We start from the raw sequence: 23,241 nt of genomic DNA on the forward strand, positions 1-23,241 counted from the left end.
ATACCTTACAGTTCAGACGGTTGCAGAGTAGGGACCTATGACCATTGGTTATAAATTAAATGACAGATTGGGTAGACTTTCATGACTAAGGACTACAGCTGAGAAGGCTGAAATCTGCAGAATGGGAGATAATACATCACACAGGGACAGGACTAGTTTGGGGAGAATGTGAGGTTTGTGTTTAGGGGTATGCTATGATATACCTATTTTAAAGGTTTTTTTTTTACAGTGGTAGGAAACTGTGCTAAACATCTTCACCATGTATGAGCTGCAAACTCCACAAAACAAGGGTTCAAGAACTCTCTGAGGACAGCATCCAACAAGACAGATGGATTACGTCAAGCCAATGAGTGAGTCACAACTATGGTCTAGACCACTGAAAGCTTTGGCATGCTTAGTTATTGCAAAATGCAAGCTGTCTGCATTAGTTGAATAAAAATCGTTTGATCAGATCTGAGAGGTTGTTCTTGGTGCCAATTACCTTCTTCAACAATCCAGGGGTTGTTTTCCATTGTTAAATCCTGATTACTAATTCTTATTGCACATACTTCCAAGAAATGTTTCCATGAAGCTGGGTATCCTTAATTTCAGGCACCATTGAATAAATGGAAATTTTAAAAACTATCACAAAGCATTATTTTTCTGGGCAACTTGGAATGCATTTGATAGAATTCTGAATAATGACCACCTACCATTAAGTGCACTAGTACATAAGTGCACTAGTGTGCCTTTTGTCCCTGTCCAATTGTCTTTCCTTTATCTCATATTTGCTTCCTTTCATATATCTTCTCTATTTTTACATATTATCTTTATATATATTACTCCATGTCTATTCTCTTCCATATGTATTGTGTATTGGACAAATGAATAAATAAATAAATAAATTTTGCAAGAAAACTAATGAACTCCCAAAACACTCTTGGAAATAAAGTTGGAGTATTAAAAAAAATCAGATAAACTTTAACTTTTATAAAAATACTAAGATGGTGATGGAACCAAGAGGCACAAAGTATGCCAAGTTTATTCATCAGAGGTGTAGATGTTTTCCCTCTGGCTATTCTCTTCTTTTTTAAAACCTCTTTTTCAATCAAAATATTAATTGGCCATAATATAGCTTGTTTTTGATAACATTTAGTCCACAATCAAGATTTAAGATTTCTGTTTCGGTTTCCTAATTTTACTGTGTTTTAGTAGAACTAATTAAAAGGAGGAGCCCATTATTACCTAGAACGTTCCTCATCTTCATAGCCCATGATGATATATTCTTCGTTAGCGTTAAGTGGTGGGCAAAGACAGCCAGAGTTTGTATATAAATTGACCGTGTCCCTAGGAATGTTCACCAACGAAGATTTTAGAATTTCTTTTACTTCGACCACTGCAGTGACATCATGACATTTGGTCTTTACCTCCTTAACTTTAGCCCGAATAACTGGGGGAAAGGAAAAAAAAGAACAGAGATTAAAATGAGGACAGCTAATATATTTTCCAGAATATTTGGTTCTTTTTAATCCTGGAGGAAAAGGGGTTTTTTAAATGTATAAATTAATAATTGAAAACATAGTAAAAGTGTTCTTATTTTCTGAAAACAATAAGCACTGTTATTAGGACCAGGAGGTTGCTTTAAGAAAATGATGGTCTTATCACCTGATTAGTGATGAAGAATAACAATACCTGCCTTCTTGAAACCAATATTCTTGTTTTGCTTTTCCAAAGAAGTGCTCGCATTTCTAGTTGTATTTGCATTTCTAATTCTAATTGTATCTAATACTTCTGGAATTTCCCAAATGCATTTGGTTGATCTTGTTCCCTCCAGAAAACTACTTATTCTCAAAGGTTTCAGGTGAAAATGAAGGAATGCCAGGTTGAATTTCCATTAAGCTTCAAATCTTTTACCTTGACCTTTGGGATGATCAATCTTTTTTGGCACCCTGAACTATCTAAAATGGTTGCTTTGAGCATGAAACTGGTAAGGGAGGAACCCGAGCTCTTTAAAAGTCATTTTCAGCAGACAATGTTTGGTCCCCAACAGCTACCTGCCTTTGGAGATAGCAATTGGCTGAAGTAGCTACCCAAGAGCCCCTTTCTGTTTTCATTTAATCTTCTGTGCCTCAAAAGTTATTTCCTGTCTTCATGCCACACTTACCATAGTTGTAATTGTTCCGAAGGTAGGTCTTCTGGGTAGCTTTTATAGGCTTGCATTTGCAGCGCTCTAGAAAACAGAATTTCCCTTTGCATTAGAACTAAAAAAAGAAAAGGTATGTGATTTGGCAATAATCACAAATAAATTGTGTTGACAGTAGGAATTGGTTTGTGTCTCACTCAGCCCATTTGTTGACAGGAAAAAAATATAACTTTATTGCTTATATACAATGTCTTGCAGATTTATTAGAAATCTTACTGTCAAAAGAAAGATGTTATAATCATTACAGGCATTTCTTTCTGCATACAGTTAAACACAGCATAAAATTCGAGTTTGCAACAAGTTATTTTCCCAGGATCATAAAACAAGACAGGATTTGTCTTAAGGCACTGATTCAGAGCAGAAGATTTCTACTGGGGATTGCAGACCACGAAGGAAGATTCCTTGGTATGTCTAGACATGACCTTTCCCACCAGCCTACCTCTCCTCCCTGATTTTTCCCAACACTTTCCTCTACTACACCATCTCTGCTGCTGTCCCAATGCAAATCTAAATCTACTTCAATGATATTATCTTGTTGTCCTTATAGATAACAAAGGACCAAGGTTCTTTGATACAGTGATTAGTGGGATGTAATGTTCCCTAAAGTCATGAACAGGGGTGGGATTCAATTTTTTTTACTATGGGTCCTGTGGGCGTGGTATGGTAGGCGTGATGTGATTTGGTGGGTGTGGTTTGGTGGGCATGGCAGGGAAGGGATACTGCAAAATCTCCATTCCTAACCCACTCCAGGGGAAGATTACGGCAAAATCCCCATTTCTTCCCGATCAGCTGGGATTCGGGAGACAGAGACTAGATGGGGGTGGGGCCAGTCAGAGGAGGCATTTACCAGTTCTTTGAACTACTCAAAATTTCCACTACCGGTTCTCAAGAACTGGTCAGAACCTGCTAAATACCACCTCTGATGAACCGTTCATCGAGTAAAAGACCACCCTACCTACTTCCCTTGTGGTGATAGGGGAATGTATTTGGGATGCTTAAAAAACAAAACAATGGAGAAGACAAGTTTCCATGCCCCTAAAGTTCCATGTGCTTTACTTCAGACAGATCTCTCCTCATGGATCACATATTAGACAAGAGAGGTGAAATAGTAGGTGAAAAAAGTGAATGAGGGCACCTGTACTTTTATTCTGGCAAAACAAAAGAAAAAAATCCAACTCCTGGTAAGGAACCTATAGCAAAGAGTGGAATGCTTCTAGGATACAGTCAGCCTTCAGGTCAATGATTGACTTTAATAACACCTTCAAATACACTTTGTCTACTGTTTCAACAGGCTACTACCAAAGCAAATCTTCCCACTCCATCCTTTAACAGCTTCCAAATTGATGGTAACTTTTAACATGTAGAAGATCAAACATTCATCCTTCTTGGCTAAGGGGAAAGGCAAATAAAGTAAAATGATCTGGCAGAAGTACAGGTAATCTTCAACTTACGACTACAATTGAGCCCAAGATTAATGTTGCTGCTAAGTGAGAAATCTGTTAAGTGAGTTCTAAGTGAGTCGGTCCATCATTTTGCAAAAGAAAAAAGTGTGTGTGTACATGTGCGTGCACACACACACATACACAAACACATAGTGATTCAAGATATGAAGCATTTAAAAAAAGCCAGAATCAACCTTTATAAAAAATGTTGAAGGAAAAGCATTATTTGCAAAAGTAACAGTCTTGTTGGATACAGTATCAGTTGAATAGTTACCACAGAACAGAATCTTATCTAAATACGTATATGATTCTACTCTGCCATTGTTTTATCCAATTTATCACTTTCCTCCATGCTACAGAATTGGGAGTAATAGTTAAGGGAGAAGAAACTTATTATTATAAGCAAATAATTTTTGTACCATACAAAATATCCTGATACTATTAGGTTGCTTCTATTCTGTTGAGGCCTGAGCTCAACAAAACAACAAAAGGAAAAGGCAAAAACAAGGTATTAGATAAAAATGTACTCACCAGCATTGGTGCCTCTACAGTTCCCATTATTAGAATCCATAGGGAAATCTGGCATGAATTGTTAAATATGCAAACAAGTGTTAGTATTTTTTAACACTGGATTATTCAAAACAGCCACAACAAAATGCTTAATTTTTCCATCTATTAAAAACAATTTGGTATATTTGGAAGAGTTGGCCTGAAACTCTCAGAATCCCCAATATAATATAAATGCTGTAAATTCTAGGACTTAAAATCATAGTATGAGGAAGACTGAATTGTTAGTAGGTGGAACTAAAATTACACTTGTGGGTTTTTTTAAAAAAAAAAAAACCTGATGGGATGGGGAGTTTTCTCTCAAGAGTCCAACTTCCTATGATAAAAAGAATTTGCCATACAGGTAGTCCCCAATTTATGACCAGCTGCTGAGCAGCTGTTCAGAGTTACAACCAAGCCAAAAAAGGGGACATATGTCCTGGATCCAAAGTTCCAAAAGTGTTTGCACCATCCTGAAATTATATAATCACGCTTACAACACTGAAACTTCTGATTTTGGCAAAACTGTGTCCATTGGTTAATTTAATCACTGAGACCTTCACTTAATGATTATAAACCATCACAATATAGGTAGTCCTCCACTTATGACAGTTCGTTTAGTGACTGTTCAAAGTTACAACAGCTCTAAAAAATGTGACGACAGTTTTCCAGTTACAACGTTTGCAGCATCCCCATGATCATGTGATCAAAGTTTAGATGCTTGGCAACTGGTTCATATTTATGACTGTGGCTTGTGTCGCAGGATCATATGATTCCCCTGTTGCAACCTTCTGACAAGCAAAGTCAAGGAGGAAGTCAGATTCACTTAACAACCAAGTTACTAACTTATCAACTGCAGTGATTCACTTAACAACTGTAGCAAGAAAGGCCGTAAATGGGGCAAGACTCACTTAACAAATATCTCACTTAACAACAGAAATATTGGGCTTAATTGCAGTTGTAAGTCGAAGACTACCTGCATTTTATAACTGCCATGTCATATGTGATAGTGAAAAGCTGGACTAGAGCACACAAGAAATGCTCACAATGTTAAAATAAAGACATTAATCTAAATTTGTTGCTACTACTACTATTCAATGTACACTGCTCAAAAAAAATAAAGGGAACGTTTAAACAACACAATATAACTCCAAGTAAATCAAACTTCTGTGAAATCAAACTGTCCACTTAGGAAGCAACACCGGTCGACAATCAATTTCACATGCTGTTGTGCACATTCAACTTTGTACAGAACAAATTATTCAATGAGAATATTTCATTCATTCGACCTAGGATGTGTTATTTGAGTGTTCCCTTTATTTTTTTGAGCAGTATACAATATCCTCATCTTTAAAGATCATCCCTAAAAATGCTTTATATGAATATTTTTATTCACTGAAAGACCAAGAACAAAGGGTACATGATCTTTAAATATCTATTTCAAAAATGAGCCTGGAGTCCCATCTACAATCTTTGGGCACTGAGTTTGTGTACCTCAGCTCCAACTTTAATAGCAATTCAAAAAACACTGACCAGAATATCATTGGGACCACCTTCTACCGCACAAATCCCAGCGACCGGTTAGGTCCCACAGAGTTGGCCTTCTCCGGGTCCCGTCGACTAAACAATGTCGTCTGGTGGGACCCAGGGGAAGAGCCTTCTCTGTGGTGGCCCCGACCCTCTGGAATCAACTCCCCCCAGAGATCAGGACTGCCCCCACCCTCCTTGCCTTCCGTAAACTCCTTAAAACCCACCTCTGCCATCAGGCATGGGGGAATTGAAACATCTCCCCCTTGCCCATGTTGTTTTGGTGTATGATTGATTGTGTGCTTGTTTTTTATATATATTGGGGTTGCTTTTATGAATTTTTAAACTTAAAACTGTAATTAGATTGGTAATATTAAATTTGTCACTATGTACTGTTTTTGCCATTGTTGTGAGCCGCCCCGAGTCTGCGGAGAGGGGCGGCATATAAATCCAATAAATCTAATCTAATCTAATCTAGAGCTATTCTTGTTAATTAGGGCCAGGAACAAAAAAACCCATGAAAAAATATGCAAAATGTTCTTTACTCATTGGTCCATTAATTCATCATTCAAACTGGTCACAAACTGATCAAGAAAAGCTTAATTAAATTATCATTAAATCTTGTGACTTATCAAAATATTAAATAAATACTGTATATCTTTCATAAGGCAGGATGCTATGAAAGACAGAAGAGAAAATGGAAATTTCCAATTTCTTCCAGAAGACTTTTGGGATGTATCCTGCCGTGGAAACGTGCCTGTCAACTTAATGCATTGCCTATTTATAAAAGAAACATTGTTTATGGCAGTAACCTCCAGCCTGCACTTCTCCAGATGTGTAAAGTTTATAGTATATCCCAGAATCCTCAAACAATAGGATCAATGGTTTATGCTAGGTGGCTATTAATTAGGATGGCTATTACTTCATTAGAAATGTAGTCTCCATAATTGTAATGATTCATGACATTTCAATGTTCTTTCTCCACCTTGCCTGGACAAATTCATTCAATGTGTTTTGGACTAAACTCCCATCACACCCAAACTTCATGCTTGATAATATCTGGACACCTTCTGATAAATAAAAGCAGTATTAAAACAACAGGACAGACTAACACCATTAAAGTATAAGAGTTGTGGCGATTCAGTAATTAGAATGCAGTCCTGCAGGCTACTTCTGCTGTCTGCCAGTTGCCAGCAGTTCAAGTCTCACCAGCTCAAGTTTAACTCAGCCTTTCATACTTCTGAGGTCAGTAAAATGGAGACCCAGATTGTTGGGAGCTAGATGCTGACTCTGTAAACAGCTTAGAGAGGGCTGTAAAGCACGGTGAAGCAGTATATAAGTCTAAGTGCTAATAACTATTGTTATTCACTGAGCAAATGTCAAGAAAGGCACTAGCAATGCTACATATTCATGCTTGGGGTTTTATTTTATTTATTGATCAAATCTATATTGCACCTGACTTGCATATATAGATTCTGACATAAAAAGACTTTGGCATATAAAGTCTATGGCATCAGTATGGAAGATGTAACTGCCTGCAGCTTGAAAATCAATCTGCTGTAGAATGACATTCCCTCCGCCAAAGAAACCAGGATGTCTTTTCAAAAAGGGAAATAACTTCAGACGAAACAAACAGAACTCATCTCTTATCTCTAGATTCTAGTCATAATCTGATAATTTTTTAAAAAAAAACATTCTTAGAAAAATAGTTCCATTGTCTCTCCAGACAATAATGCAGTGTTTTGGCATCTGCTTTGGTAGTAGATTGAAAAATTCCAAAGGAAAGAAAAACTGCAGATTGAATTATTCCAAAATAGAATAAGCTTTAAATCAAGGATTTTTGATCAATAATAAAGTCTTCAAATTTTCTGGTTCAATCATGAACATTCTTAATATTGAAGTAGTAATAGTACTAATTGGGATTTGCAAATTGAAGTTGAAAGAATTTGGGGGCAAAGTCAACTGAAACCAGAACTCATATAGTAATTCCCCAAATATTTTAAATTATTAAATTTACAGCACTGAAAAGAAAACCATTTCAAAATACTACAATGAACTCTTGGTTAAAACCCAAATCAGAAAATGCCCAGTAATATTGATTACTGGATGATTACGATAAATATAATATGATTATTTAAGATTTAAAGCCACATATTTTAATAGCAAATCCCATCAATGTTCTCTTAAAACAGACCTTCTCTAAATTGATTGGTAATTATACTGATCCTACAAGAAAAATGAGATTATGGGTTACCATTTTCTACAGCGGTTGTCCTTTTTAAGCATTTTCTCAGATGTATTGCTTTAGTAGCAAGTTAGTTACTAACACCGACTAATAACAATTTTCCTTTGATAATAGCAATTCTATATTTAAAAAACCCAAGTATCCATGGAGGGCAGGATAGGATTGAAACAAACAAATAGTTTAAAAAAAAAACAATTTATCTTTTCACAAGCAAGACAAAACTAATTGCTTATATGGAAATCTGTAGTTTGGCTTTCATTTCATTTCTCTTCTTTTTCTAGGAAATAGCACTGTATAAGCTTTTATCTGGGTTGTATAATTGAGGTACACACTGCCTTGCTATCAGTGAGGTTAGCAGGGTGGCGAACAAAATTAAATGTTAATGGAAAAGTCCAAAGTGATACAATCCAAAATGCCTTCCCATCAAATACCTTCTTGGGCTGCTTAATAGGTAGCCAAACTGTTTTGGCAAGGCAATTTCTATGAAATGAGGTCCCAGGGAGTGAAAAGAAGCAGTTTTGAGCTGGGGACTTTGTCCATATGAATGCCTGTCAGTCAGCTCTTCATGACTAAAAAAGATTGTTTACGATTGGTGGTCAGATTGCTCTCCAACTTCATACCCTGTTATGCTAAATGTCTTAAGAAAATCTATTTCATGGATCTGAAGGGTTCCAGGGATAATCTTTTCATTTGGGAGAAGTGTGCTCATGGACCTTGAGCCACCAAGGGCTGGACAAGGTTATAGGAGGACAGGACAGGAGATCCTATATTCCATTATAGGCCCAGTCATATTTAGTTTCAAAAGTGGGAACTCTTGTTTCTCCAGATATTGAGTGTCAACTCCCAGCAAATTAATCACAGGAAAAGCTGTGCACTATATGGTGGGTAATGGGAAATGAGATTTAACACAGCTGAAAGCTACTAGGTGGTAAGAGCTGGCCCACAACGTTATGTGCTATTCAGCACCCTGCCACCCTGGGCCTAGAAAGCCTAGAACTACGGCGCCTAAAACACGATTTGAGTATTGCCCACAAGATCATATGCTGCAGCGTCCTACCGATCAATGACTACTTCAGCTTCAACTGCAACAACACAAGAGTACGCAACAGATTCAAACTTAATACGAACCGCTCCAAACTTGACTGTAAAAAATATGATTTCAACAATCGAGTTATCGAAGCATGGAACTCATTACCGGACTCAATTGTGTCAACTCCTAACTCCCAACATTTCTCCCTCAGACTCTCCACGATTGACCTCTCCAGGTTCCTAAGAGGCCAGTAAGGGGCATACACAAGTGCACTGGTGTGCCTTTCGTCCCCTGTCCAATTGTCTTTCCTTTCTCTCACTTATCATATATATTTTCTTTCTTTCATATATCCTTTCCTCTAAGTTCACTTTTACCATTATATATATTACTACATGTCTATTTTTCTTCCTATGTATTTGTATATTGGACAAATGAATAAATAAATAAATAAAAAATTAAGTCAATGAATCAAATCACTAGTTAGCCTATTTCTTAGGCTCAGCCTAATTTTATGCACTCTTCTCACCTAATTTAGAAGCACTTGTCAATCAAGACAAATGACATTATTTTGTTGTTGTGAGCACTCTGATTCTCTGGAGAGGGGCGGCATACAAATCTAATAAATAATAATAATAATAATAATAATAATAATAATAATAATAATAACTAGAATTGAATGCAATAATAACTCACTTTTGACTTTGCCTCCTACCCCTTCCTGCCTCAGCTATATGCATCACTGCCCCAACAGATGCAGCATTGCAGGAGAGGGGAAAGCTATTCATTCCCATTCACAATGATTGGTACCATGGCTTTCTCTGATTTTAAACCAGAGTCTTGCCAGGACATAACAACAACGGGAGTATGTCTGCACAATAAGTGTAGTTTTGTTTTGTTTTTTCCCCTGTGGCTATTATCACAAAGCAAGCTCTTTGACAAATGCAGTGCATTTAAGATGATTCCTCCCTGAATCTTTGTGCCCATAATTTAACAGGACATATCCAAAGCACAGTACAGCCCCAGGTGCTACAAACCCCCACTTCTTTCTGACTACATATGCCTACAACATATAATCCACATAGAGATGCAAACTTAAGTTGTGGAAGAGACTGGTGGGTTTGCTGGAGAGATCCCAGGGCCCTGGAGTGTTTAAAGCACATGCAAACAGGTGTAATAGATGAACAATTTGCATGGACCTAAGGAAGCCCAGGTCTTGGAACACTTCCTAAAAAACCCTATCAGTCTCCCCACCCACCCCCAATTTGAGCTTGGATCGCCAGTTCCCAAAGTTTAAAGTCACTGTTTAGTCTACTTTCAGAAGATGAGGAATTTGTATTCCTGGAAGGAGGTGGGGGGGAGAGAGAGAGCAGTGGGAAGAGAGGTGGCTTCGGCCTAGTGGCCAAGTGTGTTTGTTTAGTTTAAAAAACATCTCAGCACCAAGAATATCATCATGTTCCCCTTCAGTGAAAGAAAGCGTTCATGGATTCCACACTGGCTTTATTCAATGAAACTATTGTGCTTTCTGCTCCTCCGTAATAGGTAACGTTGGGGCAATCTGACAGAAAACGGCTTCTCCATTGCTCTGAATATGACGGTTTCTTAATGGCTGCGAGTTTTGCCAAGCTGGATTTCAGTGCCGATCTGTTCTGAAGGCACTTTAGGAAGCACCTCCGTGCTTAGCGGAGGTGGACCTTTGCAAAGGCTTCAATGTGAGACATTCACCCTCCCCGCCCCCACTCCGCCATTTGAAACCACTTGCCCGCAGAGCTTCCCAGCAGGTATCAAACCCAAGGCAGCTGAAACAACAGTCAACACTCTGTCTGTAGACGGATCTGGGGAGTGAGGTTTAGAATGGCTGAAGCTTGAAGACCAGTTGTCAAAATACAAGGTGAATGAAGAATGGGAAGTGGGATGAGCCTGAGGAGGCAGACGGGCTGTCCCAATTGTCTCAGCTGAGCCAGAAGGTGCAAGTTCAACTCTGAGTTGGAACTAAAAAGCTATAGTTAGAAGCACACTGTTCAGGTTGTACAGTATACTTTTGGAAAGCCACAAGCGACAGCAAACCTATCTTGAGATATATACTGTATCTTCTTTTCTTATAAAAATTCTTCTAGCTCTACTGTTTCAATTCATAAGCTGGTCTAGATTTTCAAATGAATCTCAACTTTCTGGTGTCCAGATGATGTCCTGAATAGTTCCCAGCCATTCCAAAACCTGGCTTAATGGAAAAGCAAACCTCTGCACATAACCACAAAGTCAATCAAGTAGTGTAAGTGAGGACATAGACAACCAAGCCTGAAATATGGCAAGTACGTAGCAAACCAAATGTCAAGCCAATACAGACAACTTCCTTAGTCCTTGTAAAATGGTCAATAGAACAGTTTTGGGGCATTTTCTGTGCATTCTGAAGTTTTTCCATCTTAATTCAGAATGCTCTAGCCCTACAAGAGTAAGGTATGAACCTGGAAATACTTGTGACCTTTCAAATTCAGCAGTTTTCCTCCATTCCTGAATTAGAAAATCCTTTAAAAAAATTAAAATACAATTTTTAAGTTTCACAAAAATGGTATAGAGCCATGTTTGAACTGCCCAGGATTTCTTGATCCTGCTCTAGAGCTAAGCATCCTGGGCAAATTATTTGGGCAAGTCCCTGCAGTTTTTCTTGGCAACATTTAAAAAAAAAAAAAAGTTTGCCCTTGCTTTCTTTCTTGGGGTGAGAAAGAATGATTGGCCCATGTTTAACTTCTATGTCTAGGACAGGATTAGAACTTGAATTTTGTTCACTCTTCATCCAGCATTCTAATCACTACACCAAGCTGGCTCTTGCTGTGCTTATAGATATATCTTTATGTTTAGCTGTCTCATTTGAAAGGCATGCATTCTTTTGCCAGAACCTCTGTCAATTCATGTAGCTTTCAAGCAATTCCTGATCAGGTTGAGGATGTAGATCCTATAGAGCAGGGGTCTCCAACCGCCGGTCCGCGGACCGGGACCGGGCCGTTGGGGGTTTTCAGCCGGTCCGCGGCGCCAGGGCCCCCTCGGCCTTTCCGCGCTGCCCACCGCCCGCCCGATTTGCCCCCTCTGCTCCTCTGCCACCTCCTGCCTTTCACCGCAGCTCCTCCCGCACCCGGAACGCCTGCCCTGCCCGCCTCACATTTGCCGAGAGGACTTTCGCCCCGGGCTCTCAGCAAGGGGGCTGCATGAGAGGCGGGGCCGGCGGAAGGTGATATTCAATGTCGGGGGCGCACGGGCGGTTTTGCGCGCGCTCCCTATCTCCCTGCTAGCCCACTCGGAATACGTATTCAAAATAAGAAAAGCCTTCGCCGGCAAAGGCTTTTCTTATTTTGAATACGTATTCCGAGTGGGCTAGCAGGGAGATAGGGAGCGCGCGCAAAACCGCCCGTGCGCCCCCGACATTGAATATCACCTTCCGCCGGCCCCGCCTCTCATGCAAACCCCCTTGCTGAGAGCCCGGGGCGAAAGTCCTCTCGGCAAATGTGAGGCGGGCAGGGCGTGCGCGCGTCACCGCTGAGAAGAACGGAGAGAGAACGAGAGTGAGTGAAAGCAACAGACAGCAAGATAGAGAGAAAGTGAGAAAGAGAGAGTGAGAGAAAGGGGGGGAGAGAAAGAGATAGCAAGAGAGAGAGAACAAGAGAGAGAAAGAGCGTGAGAAACAAAACAAGAGAGAAAGAGTGAGAGAGAGAGAAAGCAAAAGAGACAGAAAGAAAACAAGAGAGAGAAAGTGAGAAGAAGAGAGAGAAAGAGGGGGAGAGAGAGAGAAAGAGAGAGGGGGGGAGAGAGAGAAAGAGAGGGAGAAAGAGAGGGAAAGGGGGGAGAGATAGCAAGAGAGGGAGAGAGAAAGAGAGAGGGAAAGGGGGAGAGAGGGGGGAGAGAAAGAGGAGATAAAGGAAGAGGAGAGAGAGAAAGGAAGAGAAAGAAAGAAAGAGGGATAGAAAGAGAGAGAGAGTGAGAGATGCTCAGTGAGCCTTTCTTTGAAGTTGCCTTTCTTTCTTTCTTTCTTTCTTTCTCTTTCTTTCTTTCTTTCTTGCTCTTTTTCTTTCTCTCTTTTACCTTTCCTTCCTCTATTTCTTTTCTTTCTCCTTCCTACCTTCTTCCCTCCCTCCCTCCAGTCCTTCCTCTCTTACTCTCCCCTTTCATAAGTTTCCTTGCTTCCTTCCTCTGTTCCTGTCCCTTCCCTCTTTCCTTCTTTCTTCCTTCCTTCCTTCCTTTCCTCCCTTCCTTTCCTCCCTCCATTTCTTGCTTTCCTTTTCCTTCCTCCCTTCTTTCCTCCCTCATTCCCTTCTTTCACTCCTTCCTCTCTTACTCTCCCCTTTCACACCTTTCTTTGCTTCTTTGCACCCTTCTTCTGTTCCTGTACCTTCCCTCTTTCCTTCCTTCCTTCCCACCCTCCGTCCATTCATTCACCCATTCCTCTCTTGATCGCCCCTTTTACGGCGCCGCTGACAGCTAGCTCCCCCCCCCCCACCGGGCCATGGAAAACTGGTCTAGCTGAAAGCCGGTCCCTGGTGCAAAAAAGGTTGGGGACCTCTGCTATAGAGCCCAAGATGTTGTTGAACAACTTCCACTGCCTTTCAGGACGAGAACTTGTAATTCAGTGATGCAGGTAGTCCTCGTTCATTTGGTGACCGTTCAAAGTTGCAGCATCAGTGAAAAAAGTGATTTCTAACCAATTCTTCACACTTACAACTGTTGTAGATCCGCATGGACATGTGATCAAAATTCAGACAATTGGCAACTGGCTCACATTTATGACAATTGCAGTGTCCTGGGATCATGTGATCACCTTTTGCGACTTCCTGGCTGTCAGATTCACTTGACAACCATGTGATTAACTTAACAACTGTCAAGAAAGGCTATAAACTGAGGGGAAACTCACTTAACCAATGTCTCACCTAGCAACATAAATTTTGGGCTCAATTATGGCCGTAAGTTGAAGACTACCTCTATATGACAGATTATGGACCTTTCCACCTTTTCAGTATGGAAAAGGTTTCCTCTCATTGGAACTTTTGGGAAATGGCAGGATACACCAGAAACTGCATCCCAGAAACCTTAAGCAAAGCAAACAAACTACAGTGCCAGCTAATACAAACAATCTTGGTTTTGAGTATACTTTGCAGTTGAAGGCTTCCATTTAATTTCATTGCTCCGAGACGTAAAGGAATTTTAAGGGTCATCTGCCAATACTACCACCTGGTGTGCTCCACAGCCAGGAGACTATCAGCATAAGAAGGATTTTACCAAAGGAATTTCTCCCCCCCTCGGGGATGTTCTGTATTCTGGATTTCATGACTTTTTGTTATAATCTTGCATCATAAAAATTTTAAACATATTGGAGAAATGCAAGGGGAAGAGTTACACCAATGAGTAGCCAATCCTAAAGAATTTACTTAATCATCACTGACTAAGATTGACCAAATGGAATTTCTCAGATCCTGCTTTAATTGTGGCAGACTCTACCTATAGCAGACACAGGTAAAATACCCTCCTGATTTTCTTACTAAATCTACATGGTAAGTTAATAATTGATCACAAAAAGCTACCTTTGAATTCCAATACACATTTCTCTTGGAGTCTCAAAAACTCTCCTAGCCTCTGAGCACAAATCACCAACTGTGCCCTAATTTCTATTCAATTTCCAAAGGGACTGAGAATAATATTGTGTTGAAATGGAAATGGACAAGATGGACATTGTTTATGGGGACTGGCACACAGATCCGAAACACTTCCACTAGATTAAACTGCAAACAAAAAATTATACGCATAAACATTCTCTCATAAAAAAATTAAGTAAACCACAAATTTGTGTAGTGGAAATCTTTAAAAAACTGTTCATTTAACTCTACCATGTAAAGGAAGTTTTTATTTCCTTTTTAATAAATGCACTCATGTACAATATTCTACTTTATGCCATTCGAGGCATTATCCATTAATCTTCATTTAAAATTTTATATTTCCTCTACATTGCTCTATAATTGCAGGCAGGATGTGTTAAAATATTTTTTTCATACAATTTAAAATGGACTCAATAATAATAATGCTTTTTGGTTGTATATGCCTTTGAGTCACCACTGACTTCCAGCAACTGCCAAGGCATTTTTTTCCACTGTATTTTTCATGGCAAGATTTTCAGAAGTGGCTTGCCCTTGCCTTCTTTTTAGAGATAAGAGACAGTGACTGGCCCAAGATTACCCAGTTAGCTTCATGACCAAGGTGAGACTGGAACTGCATCCTAATGTAGGATTTCCCAACCCTTGCAACTTTAAAACACATGGCCTTCAACTCCCAGGAGGTCCAGCATCTTAAAATTCCCAAGGTTGGGAAACCCCTTTTTAAAGATTTTTTTTTAAAAAAAAATAAGAAAATATATTTGAAATGCTATGTGTAGCTGAGATATATTAGGCAGCCACCTCATTTACAAAGTGGCCAGGAGGTATGTGTGCCATTATTCTAATTCCATCATAGGTATCATCATCATTTTCCTGGCTTTAACTAGAATCCAAGGAAAAATAAGAACCCAATCCATCCATGGAACTTCTTTAGATCAAGGAGTATGAGTAGCAAGGGAAGCCACAGAAGGATGGAGGCTCTTAAAACAGAATCCAGAAGTTTCATTTATTTTAGCACATTTAGCCCTAGCATTTTCCAGAACCACCGCCAAAATAAATTCAAAAGAAAACATAAAAGATCCTAATAATAATTTACAAAGTTGCAAAACTTTTTGCAAAGAATTAACTTTGGGGAAACTGATTTTACCATTCTAGTGATAACTGCACAGGATAACCAGGATTCTTAGTGAGAGTCACAGGTGGCAATAAGTTGCAAATCGACATATTTCTTTTCATAGAAGACTTCAATTGGCTTCAATGCAAAGCAAATGTTCAGTTTATACATAAGACCAATTATCTTAATTCATCCAACAGAGAAGAAACCAGCAAGCATGGGCAAGCAACAATGTCTACAATTATGGACAAACTGTCAAGTGTCCCAGACTTATTTATTTTCCAGATGGAGAAGACAACTCCACTAAAGCTGGTACTATCTCTTCTCTTCCCTTCCTAACTTAAATACATTTTGTAACATTTTGAATTAACTAAGAAAAAGCTTACAAGCATTTTCAGTTGATCACAAATAAAGTATTGCCTGGGAACAGAGTCCAAAGATTAAGTTTTCTTGCAAAATTGCTTCTTCTTTTTCTTTCTTTCTTTCTTTCTTTCTTTCTTTCTTTCTTTTTTTTCGGCTATGCAAGTTTTACATTAACTCAGATGAAGAACAGAATATGGGACATTAGAGGAGGTTGCAGACTTCTCATGGTTACACACTGGAAATGGAGATACACCCATATACAGTAATTTGAACAAGAAAATTAAAGGCACTTAATTGCTTTAATTGCTGGTGGAGGTTATTATTATTATTATTATTATTATTATTATTATTATTATTATTATTATTATTTCCCAGGGAGAAACATCTGGAGGCCGCAGGTTCCTCATTCCTGTTAAGATGTATCAGCCATGATCCATAAGGATATGAAAAGTAGATTAATCATCTCATAGTTCTTACGATTCAGTTCGTTTTCCAAACTAGAGATTTACAAAATAAATCAGCATCACTGTGGCTACACAAAGGTACAAGGAAAGTTAGCTGATTATAAAGGACCACAGAGGAATTGGCTTACTTTGATAGGCAAGGTTGGGAACGCGAGGGATTGCCATAGCAAGAGACTGCCACTTCAGTTGTGGGCAAATATAGAAAGCAAGAAATGCAAGAAGTGGAAAGGTTTATTTGCTATCCAGGAAAAAAATGGGGAACCGGGGAGAGGGGAGAAGACAAGGTTCAACTGACAGTGAGTAGTTGGGGTAAGATAGGAATAGCCAATAGATTTGAGACAATGGTTGCTTAGTTGAGGAGGAATTCTACAGGTTCCTTTAGGAAGAAAGAATCCTGAGCATATTTATTATTATTATTTATTAGATTTCTATGCACAATGATTTATGCACATCTCTCCCTCCTATAGTACACACTCCCACTCCTCCTGTAACACATTGATTTTGCTTTCTCCACCTCCCCACCCCATCTGTCTGTATCTATCTATCTATCTATCTATCTATCTATCTATCTATCTATCTATCTATCTATCTATCTATCTATCTAACTAACTAACTATCTAACTATCTAACTATCTAACTATCTAGTTTACAGTACAGTACAGTATTCCGATTTCTATGATGCCCAATTCCAAGGGACTCTGGGCGGCTCACACTTATCCAAGGGGCCTCTAGACAAAATTATGTTGATGGAGTTTTAAGCAAAACGCCAGATTCCGAATTTGGGACAGATTTGGGACAGTCTCCACCCCCTTTGATCCCAATTCTACCCAGGCTTAGAGAGGTGGAAGGGAAATGTCAGAAGGAGCAGAAGGCCAGGACCAGGGCTCCCAGGATGGGTGGCTACAGAGTGGGGAAGAAACGTGAAGGCGACTCACCGGATCCTTCGGCTGTGACGATGGCCTCGGGGGAAATGCAGACCCCTCGGTCGTAGACAGGCAGCTCGTCGCAGGCCAGGCTATCCGGCCAGGCGTGGCCGTACTTGATCAGGACCGGTTCGCAGCCGGCCCGGGCTCTCTCGCAGACGGACTTGCAAGGCTTGATGGGCTCGTGCTGGAAGTCGAGGGTGCAGATGGGCGCGTACATGGAGCAGAGGAAAAAGAGCAGGTCCGGGCTGCAGTGGATGCCCAGCAGCCCTTCGAACTGCTCCATGGCCAGGATCGCGTTGGCCTGCGTGCTGTGGTGCAGGTGGTTGGGCATCTTGGTCATGTTCCAGGGCAGAGACTTGCACAGAGGGATGCGCACCGGCTCACAAGCCGCGCCTCGCGCCATAGGCGCCCAGGAAGCCAGCACCCCAGCCAGGGCGAGCAGCAGAGTGGACGCAGGCACCCCCAGCAGCATCTTCCCAGAGCCGCGGCCGCAGCCCAGAGACATCCTCTCCCCACCACCACCACCCGGCTTCGAAGCCCGCTTTCTTCCCGGCGGAGGGGGATGGATACCTCCTTCCTCCGGCAGTCCAAACTGATCCTCTCTGCGCGACTGCTACAAATAGTTTGGCCGCGGCGGGGGCGTGCCGAGAGTCTGGCTTTCCAAAACTCTTCGCGCAACCAGCCCGGGCGGAGAGCGAAGTCGCGATCCCCCACCACGCACACCCTCTTCCAGGCTCGGGCGAAGGGTGAGGGGGAAGAACAAGCTTCCTTTGCGTCGGCTGAGGGGATCCCGCTCGGGCAGCAGCCGCGGGCTAAGAGGCGCCGAGTTGAAAGGAGTTGGGCAGCGGAGCCCGAGGGGAAGGGGGGGGGGGGGAGAGAGGCGCGAAGTCGAGAAGTTTTCCTGAGGAGAAGAGCCGAGCGCGCGCCGGAGGATGAGCCCGGCTTGCCTGTTGTGTGATTGGGATTCGCGCCGCTGCTTTTTTCACACTCTTCCCCACCACACACACACACACACCCCGCCTCCTCCTCCTCCTCCCGGGCCGGAGAGCCCCACCTCCCTTCTCTACCCGCACCGCCACCCCCTTTCCCCGGCTCCCTCGTCCCCTCTTTTCCTGGGAGGCTCGGCGAGGAGAGGCGGGAGAGAGAGGAAAGCCCTGACCTGAGGCTGCCTCCGCTTCCCTCCCGGCCAGGAGCCCTCCGCCCCTTCTCTGTTTATCCATCTGGAAAACGGCCGCCTCTTTCGCTCGCTTTGCACTGTTCTTTTTTTTTTTTTTTTTTTTTTGGTGGGGAGCTTCTGGTTCTGCCCGAAAATGAGCGCGGTGGGGACAGTCCCCGCTCCAGACTGAGATTCGTCCCCTGACCCTTAAATTGGCAACTAGGTTTAGGAAAGGCACCCTATTTCCCCCACTCCTCTCTCTCTCTGAAATCAGCCTTAAATTCTTCAGGGAGTTTTTTTTTTTACAAATTTCGGCTTCCTTTAATTTAATTTACTGTAATTTATTACATTTATAAGCCGCCCATCTCCTTTCTGACTCAATTTTTTTACTTTTTTCTCCCCTACACTAGAAGCACCTCTGAAGGGTCAAGAGGAAACTGAATATTACAAAGTCTGGGACAACGTCTATGATTGGTTGAACAGAAGATTAAAGAATAACCAAATAATTAAATACATTATATAGAAATAAATAGCTAAAATTTTGTAAATATTAAGAAATATAAGCATATGGTTTTTTTGTATGATATGATTTGCAAAGACTTTTCTCCGGAAACTTCTGATAAGAGTGGAGTAATAGCTCCTATATTTTGTTGTATGTTTGTCATTTTCTTATATGTATGTTGGTGTCTTGTTTTGTCTTAATAATAAAAAGAAGAAGTTTCCCTTAAAGTCCCCCAAACCTGCCTCCTTTTGTCTTTTAATAAAAACCGTTTTTGTTTGACCTGGCTTCTCCCACCCCCTTCCACAAACCCCCCCCCCATCTTTGGGAAAAGTTTCACTTAGCGGCCAAAGGCAGCTCTTTCCACTTGGATCCAGATGCTTTTGATAGTTAGGGACAAATAGAAAGCAGACCTTCTCCCTTTGCTGCCACCTCGACCCTTCTCTCCCACCCTTGGACCCCCCTTCATTTCCTACTGATCTAGGGGGGCACATGGCAGATACCAGCCAATGCATCCCCTCCCACCGAACAGAAGTTAAAAACCAACCAAGGAGAGTAGCAGAAATCTAGGCAAGAGGCAGTCTAACAGGAAATCACCTTTGCTCCCCCATCCCTCAACTATGCTTTTGTTTTCACTCTCTCCTTTACACTCAGCCAAGAGAGATGAAAATAGAAAGGAAACTTTGCTTTAGCCATCTCTCCCAGGGCATTCCTGCGCCCTCGGTTGGCTAGAAGGAACAGCAACAAAGAATTTTGAGTGAAGGTCAGCCCTGCATTGAAACATAGAAACATAGAAGATTGATGGCAGAAAAAGACCTCATGGTGCCTCTAGTCTGCCCTTATACTATTTCCTGTATTATATCTGGATATATGTTTATCCCAGGCATGTTTAAATTCAATTACTGTGGATTTACCAACCATGTCTACTGGAAGTTTGTTCCAAGCATCTACTACTTTCAGTAAAATAATATTTTCTCATGTTGCTTCTGATCTTTCCCCCAACTAATCTCAGATTGCGCCCCCTTGTTCTTGTGTTCACTTTCCTATCAAAAACATTTCCCTCCTGAACCTTATTTAACCCTTTAACATATTTAAATGTTTTGATGATGTCCTCATTGGTCCTGGTGTTTAATAATGGCTTAAGGTGGTTTCCTGTTTGGCTGTTAAGTTGTAGTCAGCCCTCTGCTTTTTTTCAGTGGCATTTTTATAACTCTACAAGGGGATAAATTATGCAATCATCCTCCTGATTGCTTTAGATTATTTCATGGCCTACTCTTGTTGCTGTACAATTAGTTTGTGGTTAAAGATTTGCAGACTGGTGCTGCATTTGCAACCCTGCATGCCCCAAAGCACTAGGTTGAATCCAAAGGGCTGCACCGTTCTAAAAGGTTAAGGTTGAACTTGACTTCTGATGTCTTCATGGACGTCTCAAGGTTGTTATCTTGGAAACAATACAGTGGGTTTCCATTTGGAATGCTTTTCAGATTTCAGAGTTTATAGTTTCCTGGTGCCTCCTATTCAAATACCAATCAGGTCAGACACTACTTGGGTTTTTCAAGATCAAGACAAGGTTAGCTAATTGTTACCAGGTTGGGATGTGGGGCTTTAACATAGCACTGTCATTTAAACTATTCATATAGTAGTACTACCCAGTAGAGCATTGAGAGAAATCGGGAGTGGGAGGACAGGACAGGATATTGATGTCAGGAATATAGTCTCATTTTCCTTGGAGGGTGTAAGAAATTAGCATTGGGTGAATATTCCTGCTTTCCAACAAATTTGGGCTCTTCATGCAGTGGTTCTCAACCTTTCTAATTCTGTGGCCCCTTAATACAGTTCATGTTGTGGTGACCACCAACCATAAGTCTAGTGCCAGTTCTCCCAACAGAGCTTTAAGCTGATTGGTTTGAAGGAAGGTCAAAGGGACATCCCCACTGTAAACGCCTGATGGGTCAGATTGTAAAAATATATTCCAAGGCGCCAGAATAGAAGCATTAGTTCCTAACACATGGGAATTTTTTCTTTTCCCATGGTCTTAGGCGACCCCTGTGAAATGGTCATTCAACCTCCAAAGGGGTCCCACAACCACTGCTTTAGAGGCAATTATGGCCAAACATTGTGAGATGCTTATGTTTTATTACCAGCAATAGCTAGGTACTACCTACTGCGAAGAAGGAGTCCTTTCCCATACACACCCAATGCATCTTTTAAAAAGAGCTTCCCATTTTCCCAACTGCACCAACTATCTTTCCGTCTCTCTGCTTTCCCACCATTCCCTGCAAGGTGTGGTCGGATGGCTCAATCTGGGTCCAAAAGGTGGGTATTGATTAAACTTCTGCCCCGCCCCCCATCCTTTGCCAGTTAAGTGTCTTCTTTACAGCTTGCTATTTATTTATTAAACAAGCATAAAAAAGTGCAATTGGTAAAAATGGGTTAAAAGGCATTCATAAATAGGGAAAAAGAGACATGAAGAACAGGTACCATTTACCTTACTACTGTATGTATCACAAGGACTTGTATAAACTAACTGTTAAGATATTAATGAACTGGGGGAGCCATGTTAACAAAGTTAGTCAATGAATAGACATAGCAACTAAGTCAGGCAATGGGAGCTAACCACACCTGAGTCTGTGCAGAGAATCAAAACTGAAAGCTTAATCTTAAGGCTGGGCATGGCTCAGCTGATTCTACTTTCTGTGCTGAATTGCTTTCTGCTGAAAGGAAATCCTGTTTGTGTTTACTTGAAGAACTGTGCTAATGGCATTGTAAATGTATCTGTTGTTATGTTTATAAAGAAGTTACTGAATCCAGTTGTCATCTGTGTGTACTTTTGATTTGATTTTTACAATAAACTTTAATATACAGCCTTAGGTAAGGCTACACCTAGAATACTGCATCCAGTTTTAATCACCATATTACAAAAAAGACGCTGAGATTTATTTATTTATTAGATTTGTATGCCGTCCCTCTCCTAGACTCGATTCAAGCTGCATTAGGCATTTAATGAGCAACTTCCAAAAGGAACAAGGACAGGTTTACAAGTTCATCTGGCATTTGCTCATGGATGTCATTGTAAAAAAACATGGCAAAGCAGATGAGCTTATTCATGGTTTCATAATATTGGGGGGGGGGGAAATATGTGATAAGGTTTCTTAAATGATCATTTGGTAGGTTAATTCATAACTTGAAATCATGAACTGCCAATGAAGATGTGGGTGCTAATTTTTCTTAACACAGGTTGAGATTTCAGGATGGCTTTGATTTTTGTTTAATTCTATGTCAGGTATTACTAGCAGAGCCCATCTTGTTCACATTATAAATATAGTGGGATAATTTTCACAGAATTCTAATAAGACTTAAAAATGAGATAGCCTTTTGGGTGTAGAAGAGGACTTTATGAGGGAGACTTACACTTACAGGAGCAATAAAACCAAATACAATATATTGGAAAATACAAAACAATACTAGTATATATTATGACACAATAAAACAGTCCAGCATTGATAAGTGCTTGATATATCCTGAGTGGTGGTGGTGGTGGGGAGTTCTTGGCAACTTTTTAAAACTTGCAGAATTCTCCAAGGACTGTAGAGCAGGTTGGCTTTCAGTTAAATCATAGAAGCAAATGAAATTACAGACATTTCATGTATAAATATTCATAATACTCTGGTAGGGAAATTTAAAATGGCATCATGTGTAATTTGTTACAGGTGCAACCTTTGTGTAATGTAACTTAAGATTGTCACACAGAAGAAAACTCCCTCCAAGGCCAAAAAGAAGGTCAAGTTGAAAATGATATGCAGCTGTTGTCAGAGCCTATTTCAATGGTAATTTTTTTAAAAAAAGGTACACCAAAGACCTGCATAGTGTTTTCCTATAGTTACTGTTTTCTGTGTTGTGTATGGCTGTATCACAATAGTTGGAACAAATAATCTAATTTGAATCTAATGGAAGATGTAATAAATTAGGCCTTTTATATGATGGTCCAAGAACAATATTTCTGGAAGATCTTTTGTTTCTATTAACCTTTTCCAATGTAAGAAATATTTGGACTTGTGTCTCTGTATGCACTGGAATAAAATCCCGAATGAAATAAACTGGCTATCAAAACCCCACG

The 23,241-nt window shown here is 40.5% G+C and overlaps 1 protein-coding gene across 2 annotated transcripts in view; it reads right to left on the reverse strand.

The window, feature by feature from the left end:
* The window catches only part of FRZB (frizzled related protein), a 30,958-nt gene extending 12,284 nt beyond the window's left edge, over positions 1 to 18,674 (reverse strand). The window contains exons 1-4 of one of the 2 annotated variants that reach the window (XM_070731886.1): positions 17,479 to 18,674; positions 4,156 to 4,203; positions 2,144 to 2,209; positions 1,225 to 1,429 (exon numbers count right to left, since the gene is read on the reverse strand). In XM_070731886.1, the coding sequence (XP_070587987.1) occupies positions 1,225 to 1,429; positions 2,144 to 2,209; positions 4,156 to 4,203; positions 17,479 to 17,974 (815 nt within the window). In that variant the 5' untranslated portion in view covers positions 17,975 to 18,674. The remainder of the gene's footprint in view (positions 1 to 1,224; positions 1,430 to 2,143; positions 2,210 to 4,155; positions 4,204 to 17,478) is intronic. The other variant, XM_070731885.1, reaches the window with a different exon arrangement.
* Between the last annotated feature and the right edge of the window lie 4,567 nt (positions 18,675 to 23,241).

The sequence above is a fragment of the Erythrolamprus reginae genome, chromosome 1 (assembly GCF_031021105.1).
Source record: "Erythrolamprus reginae isolate rEryReg1 chromosome 1, rEryReg1.hap1, whole genome shotgun sequence".
Lineage (NCBI taxonomy): Eukaryota > Metazoa > Chordata > Lepidosauria > Squamata > Dipsadidae > Erythrolamprus > Erythrolamprus reginae.